The 16,692-nt window shown below is 44.5% G+C and overlaps 1 protein-coding gene across 6 annotated transcripts in view; it reads right to left on the bottom strand.

The window, feature by feature from the left end:
- The window catches only part of ST3GAL3 (ST3 beta-galactoside alpha-2,3-sialyltransferase 3), a 138,748-nt gene that overhangs the window by 15,681 nt on the left and 106,375 nt on the right, over window positions 1-16,692 (bottom strand). For all 6 annotated transcript variants that reach the window (XM_085512326.1, XM_015870384.3, XM_015870386.3 and 3 more), the window contains one exon: window positions 3,695-3,841. In XM_085512326.1, the coding sequence (XP_085368452.1) occupies window positions 3,695-3,841 (147 nt within the window). The remainder of the gene's footprint in view (window positions 1-3,694; window positions 3,842-16,692) is intronic.

Below are 16,692 nucleotides of genomic sequence, written 5' to 3'. Positions count from 1 at the left end.
TTCAGTGAATGCATTGAGGCAGAGCCCACCCTTAGCAAATGGCACAGATAACAGTGCCTGTTAAGAGCAGAACACGAGTACAAAACCTGTGTGCACACATGCATGTGGAGCAAATACGCGAAACTGGGCATTCGCAGACATTAAAAAGCAAATGACCATCAGACAGATTAAACAGTAACTAAGGAATTATGGAGGCTTTTGGGAGAGGGGGAAAATAAAAAGCAGCCAGTATGAGAGGTGTAAAAGCATGATTGATGGTTAACTACACGTCTTTACTAAGTCAATAGAATGCTTTGGTCCTGGGTTGGTTTGAACAAAAGAAACTGAGCAGTTTTCTCCCCTGACAGCTTGCTGAGTTTCTGCTGGAAGTGAAGTGCTGCCCCATATCCCATTGGCACAAGCAAGAAAGCAAGGTCTTGTAGGACCTAGGGACACATCTCTCCTGACTGTCTGCAGACATATCGATTGGTTTGCTGCTAAGCTCTACTCTGGATCTAATGAAGCAGGTGCAATCTGGGGGACAGGTCACCCCAAAAGAAGTTAGGCATCATGGACATGGTGCACCAAACCTGGCATACTATGCCCTGCGTGGTGCGTCAGTGCTATCTCAGCACACACACCCTTGTGCCGTGCCCCAAAGACATACCAAAGCAACCACCACGCCTCTTGCATTGAGTTATGAAAAAAAAAAGAATCCTCCCTCAAATAACAGAGTAGGCTTCTTGCTATTGTAGCCCATTGCTAAAAGAAAAAGAATGAAATCCCAATATCATCCCTCAGCGTTTCTAATCCCGTTCCATGGCTCTCTGCATGCCAGATACCCCTCTATCACCAAGCAGCACTGCTTCCAACCAAGTGGTTTGGCAGGAATCAAGAGGTACACCTGAAAATCTGTTCATGCTTGGCCTACATGTTTGTAGAAGACACTGAGCAAAAGGAACACCGGCCCTCCTTTGGGCTTCATGGAGACTGGGCATCACCTCATGGCCCTGTGCTGGAGATCCAGGGGCTTTGACTGCTCCCTTCCTCTGCATGTGAAAGTCTCTGGCTGATTTTCATTCCAAGCCTGGGTCACTCCTGTGTCACTGCCTTCTGGACTGGAAGGAAATGACTGCTGTAAATCTGTTTTTAGAAATATTTGACTCCTCTAATATGCTAAATGAATTCCAGTTATTTATGGGATTTCACTTAGCTCGGGGTAAGCCATATTGGGTTGTTCAGACTACTCCAATTGTTACCTTTTAAAATAAAAGGTAAGTGCTGCTAAAGAAAATAAAATCCCCTGGAGCTGGAGGGAAGCCTCCTGAGCTGGCAGTTTGCAGCACAGCAGAACAGAAGGGCCAGGGACCTGAGCCTGGAGACATGATGTGCTGCCCAGCAGGTTTCAGTCCTGCCATTTAATTGCTGAGCTTCTGTGTAACTTAGCCTGAGCCAGCACCTTTGACCACATCTAACCTGAACACCAGCTCTGATTCAGTGTTTGCCACAATGCAGATACCCATGTGATGCAGAGTGTATCTCAAGGACCCAACAATTGAACAGAGGGCACGCAAGAGTGTGACTCTCCTACATTAGCTGCTGCTCTGTGGTAGCCATGTATGTGTTTCATCCCACACTAAATAGCAGTTCATGGCCAACTCTTTCATTGAAAAGTAAACTCCCTTCAGGTATTTTCCATCTATCATGTGTAGGAGCACGTGGTCGGGCACTCACCAAGAGTAGCTGGTATGCATTTGCCCCCCTACCCTGTAATGCTTTTTCTGAGTGCCCATTCCCCAGCAGCTCGTGGACTGATTACACTGAAGTGTTCACAGCTCAGCCCATGCAGCAGATGTGCTTTCTGACCTTGTGCTAGTAACAAGAAAGGTCCTAAACTGAAGTTTTTCTTTATCATCATCTTATCCCAATAAATAGAAGCCTGTGCATGGTAGGAAATATCTGTCTCCTGAAAACTTCAGTAAATGGGCTGAGGAAACTCCCGACAAACTTTGCTGGCCTCAGAGAGAAGTCACTGCTCACTGTGGCTGACTGAGTTTGCTCCTTGCTGACTGCCAGACACCAATACCACAAGCACAATCTGAATGCACATCTGAGTTGTACCCCGCTGCCGTCCTCCAGAACCATCTGGCCCAAATTACATTATCAAAGCAGAGGTTGTTACTACATTCACTCTTTATTGAATCCTGAGAAAAACGCTTTGAGATCAGCCCTGAACTATTTTACTAGCTCTCCTCAACCTTGCTGAAAAAGCCACCAAATTACAAAGTTAATTGGCAGCACATTGTTACCATATGTGGTGTGCAGGAGGAACACTGAAGTTTATTTAGGCATCAGAACCAAAAAGGAGTGGAATATACTGCCTTTTGTGAGGATATCATGTTGGTCTTGATTACTAAAGGCATCCCCAGCCCTGATCCCCCTGTGTGCAGCCTTCCCATTACACCACCATGTATTTTGACATGGAGGCACCAATCTGCCCCATCCAACTGAATCACTGTGTCAGACCATCCCAGACAGCACAGGGTATGCTCAGGTCTCAGCCCCACACGTGTTCCTGCACCTGCAGAGCTCTTTCCATCACATCTCAAGGAACAAACTACAACTAAGACAATATAGCAGGGGTCATGAGCAAAGATTGCTTGCCTTAAGGTTCCATAAACTATTTTTTAATGCTCAAATAGACTTTCATGAAGTGAAACATCAGGTTTCAATTAAGCTGCCTTCATTTCCCAATCTGATCTGTGTTAAACAACCTATCAAAACCTCATAAACTTCAGTTCACAGCATTTTCATTTCCGGATTTCTCTCTTCTCCTCTCAGCTTAAGTAATATCTTGTGTATTAAAATAACGTGTTTAAAAATAAAACCAAATATGTAGAAAATAAAGGCAAGGGTCTGATGATTTCTACCCTTCATTAAGACATCAGTCCTGATTTTCTATAAGACAAATCAAGACCACATCCTTTTAAAGGTAAGTACTGGAGAATGCAGAGAGGTGAAGTACATTAGTTCCCAGCTAAGGGGAACATGTGGGATAATCACAGAATCATAACTTTTGGAAAAGTCCATAAAGATCACCCAGTCCAACTGCCAACCCACCCCCACCATGCCCACTAATTGTGTCCCTCAGTGTCACTCAGCTGGGCTTGTCAGCTACATTAACAGCCCCAAAACATAACGTGTGGTCTCAGCCAATAACTTGCATGTACAGGAGTAATTTCCTATCTGCATAATGCTTTTACTAATAGTTGGTATATTAGATAGAGCAAGTCTAAACAGGCTCTGAGGACTGAGTAGCAATGTCCAGAAATCAGAACTCTAGAAAATCCTACTCCACACTAATAACCCAAAGAGCTGGAGGCTGGAGATACCAGAAGGATCATAAAAGTGTTTTGTTAGTAACTAGGGCCTAAAACTACGTCACATCATTTTCTACTGCAAGCTTCTGAAACTAAAACCTCTCACTGTAATAACAGGATTTGCTACCATGGGCCTCGTAAACCAGCCTTCACCTTCTTTTACTATAAACCTAGAATACAGGATGAGCAATATTAGCGATTTCAGATAATGGAGCCAAAGTCCCTTCCCCTCAACATCTGATGGTAGAAGCCAAGTGGAAAAGAACTATGACAGCCAAGTCTGCTGCTTGTTCTCATCCTCCCCTTTGAATTTGCTGGCTTTCCTTTATACCTACCCCTCTGCCCATCAGGCCGTTGTTGAAAGGCAGTCCAATGAAGCTGAATGCTGCCTCCTGGATGAAGTAAGGATTCAGGATACGTATCTCATGAGGTTCTCTGGGGACACGGGTCGCCACTGACTTCCAAAAGCCATCAGAGGCGCTCTGGTAACAAATAGGGGAAAAAAATGAAACGACAAATCAGTAAAGAACAACAGAAAATAGCAGATTGCTACAATTAAAGAAATGCACCTCTGGCAGCAGTTCCTGCTGTCACTACTCGCTGCCACAAGGTACCAGTATAAGGTTACAGTGGGATGGTACACCCTGGATGGGCGACAGCAGCACGTGCGGATGCACTTGAGCTAGTCCGGATGAAAGTGCAAGGAAAACAGAGGGGCCTGGGCTTCAGCATGGCTAACCTCCACCTTGGTGCCACAGTTTCACTCTTAATGGCACTTCAGCTAGTTTGATTAATGGCTTAAGCATTTCAGAACACGCTGTGATCAGTCCCACCTGCCCACAAGGTGATGCACTCTTGGAAAGCAAATGTTGTTAAGAGCATTCAGAGTGCTAAAAGCGATCACACAGTGCTGAGTATGAGCTGCACGCTTCTTGCTTTACCTGAGGTTTGTTACCTTTCATTATGTTTTTGGTGAATTAAGTCATAAGCTTACAAAGTTCCTTCTTGAGTTGTGAAGATTGTGATGACAAAGGAGGAGAAACAACAACTAAGTACCTTCTTTATGTTTTCCCAATATTGATTTTCAGATCCTTAAGAATGAAACTTTTGGGAGACGCTTCCTACCTTAAAAAGGCAATAATTTGGCAAACTCAATGAGGAAATTCAAGTCCTCTCTCAAGGATAAAATGCACATTCTAATCTGAACCAACAGTCTTAGACAGCCAAATGTCTGTTTTGATCCCATCTCAAAGCTGCCCAAACACCATACGCTTTTTCTGACCACAACAAGGACCCTTAAAGTTCACAATATATTGAAGGTATTTGCTACATCAGCTGAGTTTTGCCTCCTTGTGAAAATCCATTTAAAAATGGATAAATATGAACCCTTTGGAATATTCCAAAAGGCACATGTAAAGCAAAAGTCTGCCAGTTCCAGGGTAGAATAAAAGGAAATGCAGATTCCACGTGCATTAAGCACACTTGCCACCTCACAGAAATGAATACCATAAACAAAGATCTTGCACAGCTTCTCACTCAATCGTACCATCTTTCCATGGGTTTAAGCAGGCACTCCCTGGAAAAATAGCGTGTGACCCTGGAACTCAAATAAATTTATATGTTGAATTAAGAGCTTCACATGCAACTCTAAATATGGCATTGCTTAAATTTTGCACACTGATCAGGCTGCGAGCTACTTAAAGTGGACAAATCCTGCCTTTTGCTTGGATTCAAACTTCAGAAGGGAGCCTGCTTAAGTTTTGTGCTTTAAAAAGAGTCCACATTGCACATAAAATGCTAAAGAAATAAGAAGAAAGCTTAGAAAGGCTTCAGATTTTCATGCTTTCTGTCGCTTGAGCTGTCCAGAAAAGTTAAACAACACATATTACAGAGGCTTGCTTTCCCAGTGCTGTGAGCTGTTAGCACTGAACTCGTCCTCCTGCTGATTAGTTTAATGCAAGTGTGACACAAATGCAGATGCTGGCTGCAGTTCTAATACAAACTGCCCACTTCAGTCCCATTGGTGTGGCTGTTTCTCTTGTCATTCATTCAAACTGCTTCCCCGGCCACTTGCCTCAGCTATCTCAGATTGCTCTACTTTGTCCTCCCGGTGTTAATTCCTGTTTGTTCTGTTTTCTTCCCTGTAACTGTTTTGGTACAAATCCCCTTTGCCTATAGAAGGACATCTCAGGTTATCTCTCATTTTGGCACATTTACCGTCTTATTTCTAAAACAATCCAAGGGAGAGATGGGAGTCTCAGCAGATGGCTCTCAGATTTCTACCTACACAGTAGGCAAAAGCCCCGGGATTTTCCTTCCTCACAAAGAACTAAAAACTGTTTTCCCATCTTATAATTACTGAAATTCGCAGCCTTGTGGTTTTGGCTCTCCAAACTCTGTAATTTCAAGCTCCATCTCGAGCCCTGTGGTTTTGTTGTGCAGCTTGTCACTGGCAAGCTCCAGCACGGAGCCCATCCCGGCTGTGAGCTGTGGGAGGCTGCTCCCCTGACTCAACCCCTTCGGGGCTGCACGCTCAGAAGTGCATCCCGTGCCAAGGCTCCTTGCTACTGCTGCTGCTCGGCTGCATGGAGATGTGCGGTCTGATTGGACACAGATGTTCACTGAGGTTTCCAAAGCTATTGCTTCCTATCAGGGAACTCTGTCCCTCTGATGCTGGGAGATGGAGCAGCAGGCATGGGAAGGAGGCAAGCAGCAGATCCGGCAGCTCAAACACAGCAGAGATGGTAGGTTATGAGGATGTGATGAGGAATGGCACACCTCAGCTAGCTGCTAGTCCTCATTCTGTCTGTTTGCAGAAGGGTAACAGGGACAGACGGTTGGAGGCTTTTTTGTCTCCATTCAGCTTTCTATCTCTTATTCACTAAGCTGGATCACAACGTACACTAAAATACTCAGACCCTCAGCCAAGAAGCATACCGTAATGGAAGAGCAAAGACAGGATAAGAAGTGATGGCTTTCAGTTGCTCCAGAGGAGGCTGACTATCAGGAACAATTTCTTTTCTGAAAGAGTGGCACAGGCTGCCCAGGTGGGGTCACCGTCCCTTGATGTGTCCAAGAACCATGGAGAAGTGGCACTGAGGGATATGGTCAGTGAGCAGTATTGGTGGGCAGTTGGACTAAACAATCTTAGTGGTCTTTTCAACCTTGATTCTATGACTAGGAGAAGGTTGAGTGTCCCAGAACATTTCTAGTATCTCTCCAAAATAGGGGTAATGCTATTAAATCCAGGTGTGCAATGCTATCCTGCAGAGCAACAGGAAAGATGACAAGACTGGAGAGAGAACCTGTGGTAAATGGAGCTGACTGCCCTTGTTACCCTGATAACACCAGGAATGGAGAGGAAGAAGGGCAGGAAAGGAAAGCAAAAGCAATGGAATGACAAGGCAGTCACAAGGACTCCAAGTGCCTTGGAGCACACACCAATGTATATCTACCCAACTTTCTCAAGGTGATGGAGAAGCCTTCACAACGTTCTGTACACGGCTCTGAGGACCAGCACTCATTCTGAGTTCCTCTATCTGTAGTTTCTAGAGTCTGTGCTTTGTTCCACTCTTATCTACCCCACTGAAAACCCTCTTGCTCTGTCTGAAACAGGAACACTGCACACTGTGCTCAAACCTTTCCCTCATCTTGTCCTCCCAACAAGATGTAGCTCTTGGAGCGTCCAATAATATGACAGTTCTAATCTTTTATCATATTTGTTTCATGTCTCTGAATTCTACTAAGTCTAAAATCAAATGGCTGCAATTTCCCAGGCCATTCCATCTCCCAACAGCACCATCAGCGAACATACTGGCCAAGAAAACTCCCAATAGGTTGCAAACCCCCAAATTTAGCTTTTACTACTGTTCCTCAATGAGAAATCCAAAGTGGGTTTCTCATTGGCAAAGACAGAAGCAAAGCAGGATGCATACAAAACCACCTTTTAATACATGGTACTCCTAGAGGCTTTGTGTTTTGTTTTTTAACTAAAAATCCATGTTTCCTCAGTGGAAAAGTTGAGCTAATAATACTTTTCTATGTGGGATAAGAGATTACTTTCATTAAGGCTTGATTACCAGGTTGAGAAGGCTCAGAGCTCTAAAGGGCCATGAGTGCAAACTTTTATCTTTGGGTTATGCACACTGCAAATCCAAAGTAATTGCTTTGTTTTAATGTTTTATCAGTGTAACTGAGAGCGAAATACAGTTCACAGTTGTAAGGTAACAAAAGGCTGATGAAAATGAGATTGTCCTGTGACAAAAGTGGAACTTGGAACATATCAAATTAACTGCAAAGAGAACCAAAGGTTATTTTGATGAATATTGTATTCTAAAAGTTAAAGCATAAAGGATAGGTTGCATACAGTGCGTTGGAAGATGTGTTTGTCCTATGTGAACTGAGTGATGGATGGGCTGTACTTGAGATTCTTTTGCTCGGAATGCAAGCTGGATTTTGAGCCAAAATCTGATGAAATTTTCATGCTTTGAAATACCTTAAGACAGAAGTTTTTAGAAGAAAAACAATGGACTTTGATAATTTAAGTTTGTGTTGTGTCTTTTTGTCCATTAATAATAACCTTTCAACGAAAAAAATCTCAAGCAATACAAGTTTCAGAAAAATCCCAAAGAAGAACAGGCCCAGTAATATTACGACTATTTATGGGATATTTTATATCCATCGGGGACCAGTCCCTTTAATTCACTATAATTTTTATTACATAGTTTAGGAAATGTCATACTCATATAACATCTATTACAAGAATATCATGGCTGAAAGGCCAAAACCACATGTTAGGAAGTGCTGAAGCAGGACAGCCCCGCCATTTCAGAACTTCAGCATTTCTGTTGTGAACACTGACTTTCTAATTTTCCCATAAGATTTTTTTCTAATATTGCCACATATACAAGTATTTTACAAGCAATACTTTCATATTTACAACATCTCTGCAACACTTGGCATGTATTACACCATTTTTACAGGGGAGGAAATACAATAACGAACATCCAATTTCTACTGCCTCAACTTCAGACTCCTTATCCTCAATTTCCAGAACATTTGGTAAGCTCACAACACAGCTCCATTAGCTTTGGTGCTGCTGAATACACACTTTGTCAATATATCCACCCCAAAGGACTTCAATTATGTTTGGAAAATTCTCATCTAACTCGCTCAGCACCACTCTAGTCATTTAAAGGCTAAATCATAGAATCGTTAAGGTTGGAAAAGACCTCTAAAATTGTCTAGTCCAACCGTTCACCTACCACCAATATTACCCACTGACCATGTCCCTCAGTGCCACGTTTCCATGTTCCATGAACACCTTCAGGGACGGTGACCCCACCACCTCCCTGGGCGTTCTGTGCCAGCGCATCACCACTCTTTCAGAGAAGAAATTGTTCCTACTACCCAAACTGAACCTCCCCTGGTGCAACTTAAGGCCATCAACACTCACCCTGTCAAATCACCTCCTCCAGAGGAATTCTCAGTATCCATCATCAAGGGGCGATTCTTTTTCCTATCCACACATCCTGCGGCTTCTGCAACTACTCACGCCAAGGCTGAACTCCTTCCATTATGGAAATCAGATTAAATCACAGTGCTCCCTCTGCACCAGATAGACAGCACTGCTCCAGAGGAGTGAGGATATAATAATGGATAACATCTGCATAGAAAAACTGAACTCATGTTGAAAGCATAATGTGAAATTGCGCTTTTCCCAGCTTCTGATGGTTTGATTTTACAGCCATGGAGCTCTTAAAAAAATTGTACAGAGTAACTCAATATGTTAAAAAAAAAAAAGAAAATCAACTTGTGTAATAAAACTCCATCAAATGAAATAATTAAACTCAGCACAGCCCTCAAAGTGCAAGTACAAGCCCCAGTAGACTATGGTATGCTGGATAAGCCATTAGGGCAGAAGGTGATCCAGGACTTCTGAACCACTCGCTCCTAACCCAACTGCAAACTCTTCAAGAGTTCCCTGTTGGTGACAAACCTTTTCTCTCTGTTTCTGTACTCACCCCCTCAACCTCCGAGTCCTGCTTTGGAAAGGAGGTCCCAAGGACACGCCCTGCTCTCTGTTGTCCAGAGTCCTGATTTCACTCGGAGAAGAAATTGCAAGGAAAATCCTGTTTCATAGGCATCCCAAATGAGGGCACGGGAAGGACACCTGGCCAGCACAGGCTTGGGAAGCCTGGTAGGACGGACCATGCTCAGTGCACAGGGAACTGAGCTGCCAGCATCTAATGGCCTTAGGGGAACAAACTGAGCCATGGGATTTTACAGGAATAGCAAAAGACCCAGCAGGCTGCCACGGTAACAAGCCCTGACCAAATTCCAGAATTTCAGTCTCTCAGAATGGGGTGGGAGAGTGCTTGCTTGTTTGTTCTCAACAGGTAGAAAATCATATACTTTCACTAGCCTCGTCCTGAGAGACAGCTGGGTTACTTCAGCTGAACCTCCCAGTTGAGCCAAACATGTGGCATGGAAAACATCAGCTCGAAGGTGATGATGGTACAAAGTGACAAAGCCATTTTCCTGGATGCTTACAGAAGAAAACACAAGGTGACCACAACTAGAAGCACAGCTACCTGCTCTACTTACAACAACATGCTGGAACCTCCTCCAAAAGGAAAAAGAATGAAAACAGTGCTGTCTTTGCAGGTTTTGGTGGCAAAGCACGAAGGTATCCCAGGGCACTTGAGGACAACCCATCAACAAAGTCTTTTTAGGGAGCTGAACTGGTTCACAAGTTTGAATACAAACAACGTCTCATTAAACATCACATATTTAGACTAAATCTTGGCACGTCGCAAAAAAGGCAAAAGATTCACCACACTAAGAATTATGGCCTAGAAACCCTCATCACTCTCCAAAGTTATCTTAAAGGGAGCCTCTAGGGAAAATTTTTACATTGTTTTTATAGCAAGAGTACACAAAAGAGCTGTCCTCTCCCATTTTGGCATCTCCGCTGAAATGAGAAGCCAAATACTGTCTATGTTCACTAAGTGTTCCTATAGAATATATACAAACTATTCAGCATCCTTTAGGAGGGGAAAGCAGAAAGGGGAAAGCAAGAGTTTAGGAAGACACTGGGAAGATCCTGCCCTGCTCTGCTTTCTAGGCTTGCTTTAATAATAGGTGCTTTACAAAAGACGACATTTTTAGCAACATTATTCTTCACAGATGAGAGCTTACATAAACTCACCTAAATAGAGCATTATTCTGGAGTGTTTTTCCAAACAGAGCGCTGATTACCTGGGCCAGACCCACCATCTGCTGTACTTGCCAGTTGTGTGCAGACCTCTTTTCATTGAAAAGAGCCAGAACATGGCAAATCAAACAGCTGCGAAGACCTTCTGAGTTGACCTAGCAAAACGTTCCCAGAGCCCCTTTTGCTCACAAGGCTTCACACGGTTTGGTTTATTTTCATTTCACCCATCAAGACAAGCAACTACAACTGCATGAAAGGAGGTTGTAGCCTTAAGTTGCACCAGAGGAGGTTCAGGTTGGATATTAGGAATTATTTCTTCTCCAAAAGAGCAATGATGTGCTGGCACAGACTGCCTAGGGCTTCACACCCCGCACACATCTTCCTCTTATGCAGAAAGGAGTTGTGTTCTAGGGAAGAACCAAAAGCACCACATGCTGCTGTAGCAAAAAGGGGAGAGATAAATGTAGGAAGATAAAAGCAAACAGAGTCTTTAGCTACCTCACATTGTGTTACAGCTAACCAGAAATATAGATCAACCCCCTATCCTGGACCCTCAGTGCTTGGAGGCAGAGACATCGTTACAAATTGCTCAGACAGCACTAACTATGCGAGTAATCCACCGAGGCCGCCAAGGAACACATGTGTTTCAGGCATAAATCGTCCAATCTATTCCTTTCTGAATTAACATCTGTCATCATGACACCATTCAAAATGACTGAAGACTGGATCACATTAACAACCACACATCTTGGATAAATATTTACTGTTCAGAATTTTTTCTTTTTTTTTTTTCCTGTTTAAAGAAAAAAATACAGATAGCAAAACTCCTGGAGCTGTGAGAGGGAGCCTCTCTTCAGCCACTGATAGAAAGCATGTGATTTTATTTACAAAATGAAACAAATGTTTCTCCTTCCTCTGTGGGTCCTCACATGGGTGAAATCACAGCATCCTGTGGTGTTGCAATGCTTTTCGAAGGGCTCTGCTGGGGAATTTTGTGAAGCCTTTTCCCTTGGGACGCAGAGGCAGATCTGGCTAAGTAAGCACTGGGAAGAGAAAGTTGGATGAAGCAATTAACTTCCTTCAATGCAAGGCTGACAAGGGTCCTACTGGCTTGCTGTCTTGCTCCTCAGTCAACAAATGGGTCATAGAGAGTGAAGACAGAGCTTCCCATAAGGCACAGAACAGGAAGGCCAGAAGGGAACACAAGAGCGCAGATCAGCCCTGGGTACACTCAACAACACAATTTTCCCAGATATGGGATGAAATCTGTATTTCAGTAGTTGTCAGCTGCCAGTGCTCACTTCAGCTGGTTCGTTGCTTGAGTATTACAAGCTCACATTCCTAGGAAGTTATACACCTCTAGGCTGACACCCCACTTCAGCTCCTAGCTACTTTACCAAGACATCCAGTCTTGATTTTAATATCTACAATAAGAGTAATTTCATCAAACCTGTAGGGCAGATGTAGCAAAAATAATAGCACTGATATCAGTGTGCTGCCTTTTTTGGTTGTTTGCCTAGCTTTAGATATACTTCTTCCAACTGAAGTCTTCTGAGGGAGAAAAAAAAGGCCCTTCTATGTAGATACAGTGAGACTGAAAGTAAATCTCCCCAGGATCTCATGCATAAACTAAATAAATTGAATTGAAATCTCTCAGACTAAAGGAGGCTTTGCAGACTTCAAATGATTCTTGTAGCTCCTTACTCAAGTGTTAACACAGAACATCTTTATTCCACTAACGCTCGCACGAAGGGCTGATGCCCCTCTGGGCGATGTCTCCATTTCAGTGTTGTTGATGTTCTCTGAGTTTCCCCACATGCTGGATTCAAAACGCACTGCTTTGGCATTGAGGAACATCTGCTGCACACGTGGGCAACGCAGTATCCCCAGAAGGCATGGGTGGCACTGGGGGCAAAGCCTGGATGGTGGGGACCCACACATCTGCATGTGAGGTCAGAGGGAGATGATGCCATGTGAACACAGCACTTGCCTGCTTGTTTGGTCTGCCAGGTGCCCAATGACATGTGTGGACCAGCGAATGCACATGGCCTGGCTATCATGGGAGCACACAGTAGTCAGGGATCAAATGGAAGCGAGAGGATTTATGAAGTGGGGGAAATTTGAGAGTATTGCAGTGCAAGAGAGAGGCACGAGGGAGAAGGACATAAATCCAGAGACGATCAGGCATTTTTGTTAGCTCTGCTGTTTATAGAGTCATGTCTTTCGTTAGTATCAGCATCAGACTTGGAATGAAATCCTTTCCACTGCTTGTGATATTCCAAGTCTGTGTTTGATCAGTGCAGCTACCAGTGTAACCTGGGTTTACATGCACTATGACCTTGAAATGCACCTACCAGGATCTGTGTAATTTTGATGTCCAAATACTGTCGGTGTCTGCCAGTGAGGGAGAGCACAACACGAGCACCCTCTCCATGCTTTTTCAAGACAGCTGCATTAGCTCTGCAGTTGGCCCTTGCTCAGGCTGGCTTTTCAAAAGAAGGAAATGGTTAAAAGCAAAAGCAATTCCCTAAATACTCCTTCCTTTCTTTCCAATACTTATTATTGCTTCATCTGAGTCACGGATGGAGAAGGCAGGAGTACGACATACCCGGAAAAAGCAATTGTCAGCTGGATGGCAGCAGACATCAGAAGAGATTTAGAAGATGACAATTTTAGTAGAAGAGTCTCAAGATAAAGCAGGACATTGAGGCAACCAGCAGAAAGGGTGCCCTAGGATGGCAATGATTGAGTCTTTCCAGGCGGTAATTCTGCTTTGGTGTCTTCATTTAAGAATGATCTGAAGAGGTACTGGAGAGGAGTAAAAAATCGAACTGAAGCGCTTTGATTTTCACATCTCAGCTGGGATTATGAGTCAGAAATGAAGATGATGCTGTCTTGGCAGATATGGGGTAAAGGTTCTTTAAGGACTACTGAAGACCAGCTTGAATAAACGTTACTGTCCAGCATGAATCCACCTGATAATATCAAATACTGGGCAGGTATGCTGCAACGGCATCAGAGCAGACCCCTGTCACCAGCTGATGGCTGACACTATACCTACAGACACAGAGTATGCCTGGGTGGGAACAGCTCACAGCTATGCAGTGACCTGTCTAATCCTATTATGCTGTTGCATGCAAGTATGTACCAGGGGCAAGCTCCAGCCTGCACCTTCCATACCAACAACCTTCCTTTGGGAATGTGGCCAGGATGTCTACCCCAAAGCCCACGTTGCGAACTGGGTCATTTGTCTACTGAAGTCCCTGTAAGGCCGTCACCCCAGGGCTATCTGAAAGCTTGTTAAAGCTATATGGCACAGGACAAAGATCTTCTCCCTTTTCTGGTCAGCAGGGCCAAGATGTTTTACAACATACACATTTGTTTTCCAACTTCTCCTCTGACCACAACTGGAAAATAATGGTTCACCTTCTATAACAAAGCACCACTTCTCACACTTCTTATGTCATCTGGAAATGGATCTGAAGTCCTTTGTTCAAGCCAAAGATTTACTTCATTAGTAAGTCTTCCTTGGCCCCCTTGGGCCATGCCCACCACTATTGCTCAACTCGGGGAGAAGGTCCTGACCATAGGGACACAGCCTCTCAAGCATCACACAGTCTTTTGCATGGCAAGAAAGAGATCAAAACCTAAGAAAGAGAGGTCCCAAGAATCATTCTAGAAACACAAACCAAATCCCAGCTACTTTTCATCAAAGGAATACAGAGCACTCTGCAGAAAGTGATGCACTGAATCACTTCTTCCTCTGTCAGAGGCTTCATGGGGGCCAGAAGAAATTGCCTCAAGTTCCAACACTTCAACATCAGTAATAGCTCAGCTGCCCCGACCCTGGCTCTGAACCACCACAACAATGCAACAAGGCATTCTGCTACTGGGTGCTCCATACACCCCCTGCAAGTGGCAGTGGCCTCTGGCCCTGTCTGCTGGGACCCAGGAGGTGTAACTCTGGGAAGGCTTTCTTGCCTCTCCCCCAGCACAAGCCTCATCGTGTCCTTCATGCCTTACTCACCAGCCATGCCTGCCTACATTATACTTCTGGAAGGACTATTCATAAATGGCTATTTGGAGTACAACTCAGATTAATGAAAGAAATACGACAACCCTTGAGACAAATTCCCACATCAGAATCTTCCTCTTACTGATGATGGGACAAGCAAGCCCAGCTTCTGTCCATTTCTATCAGAGTCCAAGGAGAGCAAGAAGGCAATGCCCTCACAGGCAGAGGGCTTATCTCCTGCTCACTGCTGCATCCTGGCTGCTTTTCAGGCAGCACTGCTGCAGGGTGCAGGATGTTGGAGGCATGCCCTCGCAAGGGACAGCCACGCTTTGGCCTCACTGGCAGGCAGGTGCTCTCTTGCTCCTATGACTTTCACTACTGAAGTGCTTCAAGGTGCCGCCAGAGCTTGCTGTATATGGGACTCCTCCTGGCAAGGGCTGCAGAGATCGCTGCTGGAAGCGGCCACAGGCTCATTACTGCACAAGAAGGAAGCTTGTGGGCTGCCAATTGCTAGTGAAACCTTTGCCCTCACTTGGCTGCTTCACCACCGTGTGCCAGATGTTCAGGGAACTGAAACCTAAGCAAACAAGAGAGCTCCTTCTGACTCACTAATGATGGCAAAAAAGCACTCTGGAAACAGCCGCGGTGCCATTCGGTGCCAGTCGGTGATGGCTGGTTTGCATAATTGCTGCTTGTAAATTCCTCTGTTTCACACAGCATCTACCCTGAATGTAACGGCATTTAATCCTTCTTCAGCAGAACAGAGGAGGGAAGCACATGGACAGAGAAGGGAAGCACATGCAAAAAATCTCCTCTAATTTCCCCAATAGTCTACATGTTCAGGATGAGATTCTATGACTGACAAACCCAGGTGATGCAAGGTGGTGGTAAGGAGCCAGGTGAATCATTATATGTGTGGGTAACATCCCTCGGCCAAAAATCAGCCCAGGAGAAAGTTCTGAGTGACTGTCCATGAGCAATCCACCGCTGGGGATGCACGGCAGCAGCTGCTTCATTGAAGGAAGGTGCCTGGGAGCACCAGCAGCAACTGCAAGTCAGCACTGCAGCCCAAAGCTGCGTGAACAACTCACACCTGTGATGTTTCTGCAATAAATACAAAAGCTGTGGGGATCCAGTCTGCTTCCTTCCCACCTGTACACACCTACACACTAAGTCAACATGACGCAATACTCCCTTCTGCTAAACATATCACCTTGCTCCATCTCACACCCCTTCTTCTCCATTTACCCACAACACATGCCATTATTTTCTCCTTTATTCTCCGCCCCACTGTTCTGATGCTGCTACTCCATCACACCAATTATCTCCTTGTAACGTCTCCTGAAAATCCTTTCTCTACTTATCCCTTTTTCAGCATGCAAGTGTTGCACGAAGACTAACATAACACAGAATAAATCCTTCTCAGCCACAGGGAGAATAAGCTTATCTGACCACTGACCCTGGTAATAAATAGCCACTCATCTCTCATTTACTCTTTCACAGATAAACTCTCTTTAACTTCACTTGCTTGAAAGAGCCATTCAAGGATGATGGTACCTGGCCCAGAACATCTGATCACACAACTCCAAGTCACTCTGGGGCTGATTACATCTGGAGGAAATCACAAAGTCTTACATCTTACCATGACTGTGCCATGGCCATTTGTAGTTGCCATCAAATTCAGAGACAAAGGAAACACCAGAATCTGGTCCATTTTTTGAAGGATTGTGTCCATTTCTACAACAGTCACGTTCCTTAGCAGAATGCTTCCATCTCCTTTATCTCTGTCCTGAGATAGACAGTCTCCTGACTGTAAGCACTGCGTCACAGAAGAACAGGCTTAATCTCAGATAAGTAATAAGCAGTGAGTTGACAGAGTACCTCTACAAACCCAAGAAAGGGAGAATCTCCCTTTTCCTCCAGATGATCAGCCAAGAGAGAAACAGAAATGCTCCACAGAGAGTGTGGGGCAAGTGTCTGTCATTTTGAACTTGCCACACATTAATAAAAATACCAACAATCACTACCAGAACAAACAGACACCCACACCTTATTCCCACAGCACTGATAGCTCTCTGCCGGGTCATTCATCCCAGCCAGCA

The sequence above is a fragment of the Coturnix japonica genome, chromosome 11, assembly GCF_054131305.1.
Source record: "Coturnix japonica strain WE chromosome 11, WE-NBRP24, whole genome shotgun sequence".
Taxonomy (NCBI): Eukaryota; Metazoa; Chordata; class Aves; order Galliformes; family Phasianidae; genus Coturnix; species Coturnix japonica.
Note: the sequence above shows the minus strand (reverse complement) of the source record. Positions and strands in the feature narration are given on the sequence as shown.